Raw genomic sequence first — 5,548 nt, forward strand, 5'->3', positions numbered from 1 at the left:
GTCAGACTCAGCAAAATTTTGCCCAAGATTTTGGACTTACCAAGAGTTATTTTTTGTATGTGATGCTAGGGATAAAACCCAGGGTCTTGTGAATTGTGGGCAAGCAGTTCACTGCTGAGGTACCTCCCTAGTTCTTGGTGGGGCAGGGTCTCACTATGTAGTCCAGGCTACTTCCAAACTCACAGTCCTCCTGACTTCATCATGTAAATGCTGAGATTATATGCTTGCACAATAACCAACAGTATATAGGCAACCTATTGCTCTATTCCCAGTATTTCTTTGCTTTTTTATTTTAAAAAATATTTTATTATAGCAAAAGCAAGATGTTACTGGCCATTTGAGAACTGATGTAAAAAAACATTTTAAAATTGTTCATGAGAGAACCCCATTGGGTTCAATTAGTGCTTCCCCTATGTGCATGTATATGGTTTCATCCACTGGGGCTATGACAATATTCCAATGGACACACTCCAAAATTATCTCTCCCTCTCCCAGTAGCCATGAATTGCAAACATCTCCTTGGGTAGGCCTGTAATCTAAGAACCCCTTCACTCCCTCTGCTAGAATTTTTAACTAGCTGGATATTATGCAGATCTTGTGTAAGTAAACTTTTTATGCTGTGAGTTTATGTGTGCAATAGTCATTATGTTCAGAGGAGAGCATTTCACAGTACTCTTGCCCATCCTCTAACTCATGTTCCTTCTGCATCCTCTTCCACTATGTTCCCTGAGGTGAATGCATGGGTGTTGATACGGATATCCCACACACCCAAGAACTAATAATCACTTACTTTTAGCACTTTGAATGGTACTCTAAATTAACCTCTACTCACTGCAATAATAAGCTTCTCTGACTAAAGTTGGGAGCAACACAAATCTGTGAATATAAACATAAATGTTTAGAAGACAGTTTGGTAGCAAGACTATTTATGAAAACAATATCAAAGAATGCTCCCTTAGAATCTATGACATCCCTAGCCATATATTTTGGCCGTATTTCTAGAAGCAGGCATAAATTTATTCTCATAGATTAGGGTTCAAGTCCAATGAAGAGGGTGATTGGTAAGTCCTATAAACAGTCTTGCCACTATTGTACTGGTGGACATACCCTGCCTGATGAGTCAGTCAGTGATGTAGCATGCAGGTTCTAGGGCTGGATAATGCCACAGATGTCTTTTCTCCCACAGCAGCCTACATAGCACCTCCTTCACTATGAAAGCTAACCCACAGGGAGACTTTTTTGATCACTTCAAGACTGATTTCTCTGTGTCTTGCAACCAGAATATATAGTTTCTTCAGCAATGGAGTCTTATGTAGTTATGGCAGGCAACCAAGCACAATAGGAATAGCCTATCTGGTTATGGTGCTTCTTGAGATTCTCTGACTGATTACTTATAAGGAGATAATGTGTGACTGATATTGACTTTCTTATTTAATAACCCACAGGAACAATTGCATTCAGTAATGTTTGGAACTTATATTCAAATTCCTTTTTAAAAGTGTATATTTTAAATTAGTTCATTAACTAGTGAGGTTCAGAAGGCTTCTCCTTACTTAGTTTTGGTTAACCCATTCCCTACCCCTTCTTTCCCTCACACCCCATGTCCCCATCTCTGCTTAAGTTTTACGCTCCCAGTATACTTTCCCTGTTATTTCATATGACATACATCCTACTGTCCCTTTTTTATATTTTTTACACTCATTGCAAGATCATAGGTTTCCATGAAAAACCAAAGGAAAGCTTCATAAGTGTTTATTTATTTGCAGTCCAACCAGAGTAGTAATTGGTGGCTGGAGAAAAACATCTGGCTTTAAGAGAACTGGCTATTGTGTTCAATTGATATCACTAGGAAGCTTACTATTTTCTGAAGGGAAATGGAGGAGCAATGGACCTGGGAAGGATGGAAGATGGGGTGACTGTGAGGAGAGGAGGGAGGGGAGATTGTTGGGATATATTTATGAGAGAAGAATAAATTAAAAAATAAAAGAGCACTGGCTATAAAAACATGAGTTTAATTATGAACACCAACATCTTGGCTCACAGCATATGTAACTCATCTAGGCAATCTGATGGCCTCTTCTGTCCTCTGTGGGCACCAGATATGCGAATGGTGCACAGACACTCATGCAGACAAAGCATACATACACATAAAATGAAATACAATAATTTAAATTTAAAAAGGGAAAGTAGATGGTTTAGAAGGTAGGCTAGAGACAAGAGTAGCTATTCTCCAAAATAACAACCTGTGATGATCCAGCAATAAAAGCCAATATTGGTACCCATCTAGTATGGAAATTTCACAGCCTTCTATCTCAGAACATTTTAATTACTAACTGTTCTATATGGTCAACACAAGTAGATAGGAGATAGACACTAGGATAACTAATTCGTAGTTTATACCAGAAGAAAACTGAAGATCAGAATGATTTGGTAGTTCATTAAGGATTATTAACAAAAATTCAGCAGAGGAAAAAACTAAATATTCTTTTTCTGAAAAATATCTACTTCATTCAATTCATCTTACTGAGTACCTGCTTTATTAGGTGTGACCTTCTGGCAAGAGCTACAGAGGTTAATATAACATAATCATCCTCCTCACCTCCAAGAGCACAGAGTACTCTGGACAACACATAAAAAAATATCCTACTACTTATAATCCATTGTTTAAAGTAATGTAACATGCTTGTGGAATGATTGTCCATCAATGTGATAGCAGCTGCAGATATAGCTCAGTGGGAGCAAATGTTTGGTGCGACACACACACACACACACACACACACACACACACACACACACACACATATCCTGAAACATAAAGTACTATATGAGCTAAAAAGACAAAAGTGAGTAATTGTACCTAGAAACGTGAGAAATATGAGAGTTCAGGGGATGTCACATCTAAAATGGAACCATAAGGCATTGAATGTTTTTAGAGAGAGTGAAACACATTTCAAGGAGAGTGCATACATTACAATGCTGCAAATTCATAGACTGCTCAAGAAATGACAATATGTTCAGTGTAGCTCCAATAGAGAGTGTGCCAAGGCTGGTTGGAACATAGTGAGTGCTGCCTCATAGTCCTGGGGGTGGGAGTCATAACCGCAGAACTTCAGAAGAATTTAGTTGGCACTGAGCCTCTGTAGGGCACATAGGAGGACAAGACACTTGCTATGTTTTGGCTCTGCACTTTCTTCTCCTAGTACATACTTTTTTTTCTTACCCAGTACATAAGAACACCAGAATATTTATCTCAAAGAGGTATAGAAAGAAGAGGAAGAAGTTATTCTTTGGAGGTTGTAACTTTCACATTGTCTCATTAAGTTATTCTAAACAATAGTCACTCCTTCCTCCCTCCTCCCTCCTCCCTCCTCCTTCCCTCCTCCCTTCCCTCCATTTCTCATCCCCTCCTTCCCTCTCTTCCTGCATCTTCCCTCTCTTCTTCCTTCATTCCCTTTCTCCCTTCCTTCCTCTTTTAAGATTTACAATTTAGTATATAAAGTCTAGTTGAGGGAGAAAGAAAATGCAATCCAAAAATTAGGGGGGAAATTATCAAGTCTTGACTATACATTCATGAATTTATTTAAGGAACAATCTTTATGTAAGCAGTGAAAGTTTGGAAATAAGATAAAATAAAATATTGTTGTTTTGTTTCATCTTTGTGATTCTTTTCATTATGATGAGATATCTCTGAACTAGAATCTTGGGACAGAACTGAAGTTAAGAAGGTGGTGGGAAGGAAACTGCTAATGGTATGGAGTAGCCTCGGGTCATGAGTCCTTTTTGCTCCTCTCCAAGTTTTTAAAAGTTGATGAAGATGTGTATCCAGCAGAATTCACCAACTCAAAAAAGGATGTTTTTTGCTGAGTAGCCTCCTCAGTGCCCTTTTCATGTCTTTGTTCCTTAGACTGTAGATGAAGGGATTCATCATTGGTGTTACAACTGTATACATGATGGCAGCCACCTTATCCCTTTCTGCTGAATAGCTGGAAGCAGGAAGAAAGTAGACACCAACAATAGACCCATAGAAGAGGGACACTGCTGAGAGGTGGGAGCCACATGTAGAAAATGTCTTCCACTTGCCTTTCACTGATGGAACGGTAAGCACAGCAGCACCAATAAGGATATAGGAGACAAGAATGAAACTGAAGGGGATGAAGATAACTGCTCCCCCAACAAAAAGGATGAGCAAGTTGTTGATTTGAGTATCTGCACAAGCAAGCCTTAAGATGGGTTCCAGATCACAGAAGAAGTGTGGGACTACTCTCTCATCACAGAAAGGCAAGCGGCTCAGCAGACTGAGATGCAGCACAGAGACAAGATTAGAAATAACCCATGGAATCACGACCAGCAGGGCACAGCGCTTGGGACTCAACAGTGCAACATAGTGTAATGGGTGACAGATGGCAATGTATCGGTCATATGCCATGGCTGCCAAAAGGAAATTGTCCAGGTCAACCAGGAGCATAAAAAAATACATTTGTGTAAGACATCCTCCAAAAGAGATGGTTGGATTCTGGCTTTGAATGTCTGCCAGCAATTTAGGAACTGTAGTGGTTGTGAAACAGATGTCAGTGAAGGATAGATTGGCAAGGAAGAAGTACATGGGGCTGTGGAGATGAGTATCACCAATAATGGCCAGAACGATAAGTGAGTTTCCCACCATAGTGACCACATACAAGCATAGAAACAGTGTGAAGATGAGCAGCTGCTGCTCAGCCCCCACTGTGAGTCCCAGGAGGAAGAATCCAGAGATAGTAGTTCGGTTTCCTTGGTGCATGGTTCTGCTGTGTCTAAAAAGAGAAAATTTACCTTCACTAGTAAATGGCAACATGACACAAAAGCCCATCAGTGCATTACACTAGACTGTAGAACAGAGTCAGACCTTGGATCCAGACAACACAGGATTACATTCATCCCTAGTAAATAAAACAGCAGTAAAACAAGGGCCTAGCACACAGTGAGAGATCAGTAAATATTAGTAAATGGGTAAATGGGGGAAACTGGGACATTTTGAATTTACAGCTCACAATCTTCATGTCTATGCTATCTCAGATTTCTGGAGCTATTTCAACAGTTTCTATTTTCATGGGTAATATAAGAATTGTACTGACACATACAAAGTAGCCAGGCATGTATTTGATCCATGACTACAGAAATGATAAGTGTTAACATTCACTAATTTTAAAGACTGGTATTGTCTCAAGGCAAAAAGATAGCTACAAAGAAGAACTGCCCCAAACGCCACTTTTTGAATTTCAGCAAGAAAGCCATGCATGAATGTCCACTCAAGCAAGCAACACAGAGGAGGAATGTAATGTCCTGTGTCCATTTAAAATGCAGTCATTTGAACAGTAAGAAGCCAAACTAAAGAAAGATTTGGGGAACATTTGAAGTGTTAGTGATTATTTTAGTTTCTATTTTGCTGGTACTCTACCAAGTTCTTTACATGATGTATCTTTTCAAATATTCACCCTAACATTATAAACCACATAGGACTACTAAAATGCAAATTTATAGGTGCAAAAATTGACACATCCATGGTTATGTT

The 5,548-nt window shown here is 39.2% G+C and overlaps 1 protein-coding gene across 1 annotated transcript; it reads right to left on the minus strand.

The window, feature by feature from the left end:
* Positions 1-3,832: 3,832 nt before the first annotated feature.
* On the minus strand, positions 3,833-4,831 carry LOC118573738 (olfactory receptor 1468-like). The gene has a single exon (XM_036174075.1). The coding sequence runs from the start codon at positions 4,829-4,831 to the stop codon at positions 3,833-3,835; it is 999 nt and encodes a 332-aa protein (XP_036029968.1).
* Positions 4,832-5,548: the final 717 nt, after the last annotated feature.

Source organism: Onychomys torridus, chromosome X (assembly GCF_903995425.1).
Source record: "Onychomys torridus chromosome X, mOncTor1.1, whole genome shotgun sequence".
NCBI lineage: Eukaryota > Metazoa > Chordata > Mammalia > Rodentia > Cricetidae > Onychomys > Onychomys torridus.

Bases quoted from the DNA above. Each gene is read 5' to 3' on its own strand.
- LOC118573738 (XM_036174075.1), bottom strand. From the start codon at position 4,831: ATGTTGCCATTTACTAGTGAAGGTAAATTTTCTCTTTTTAGACACAGC.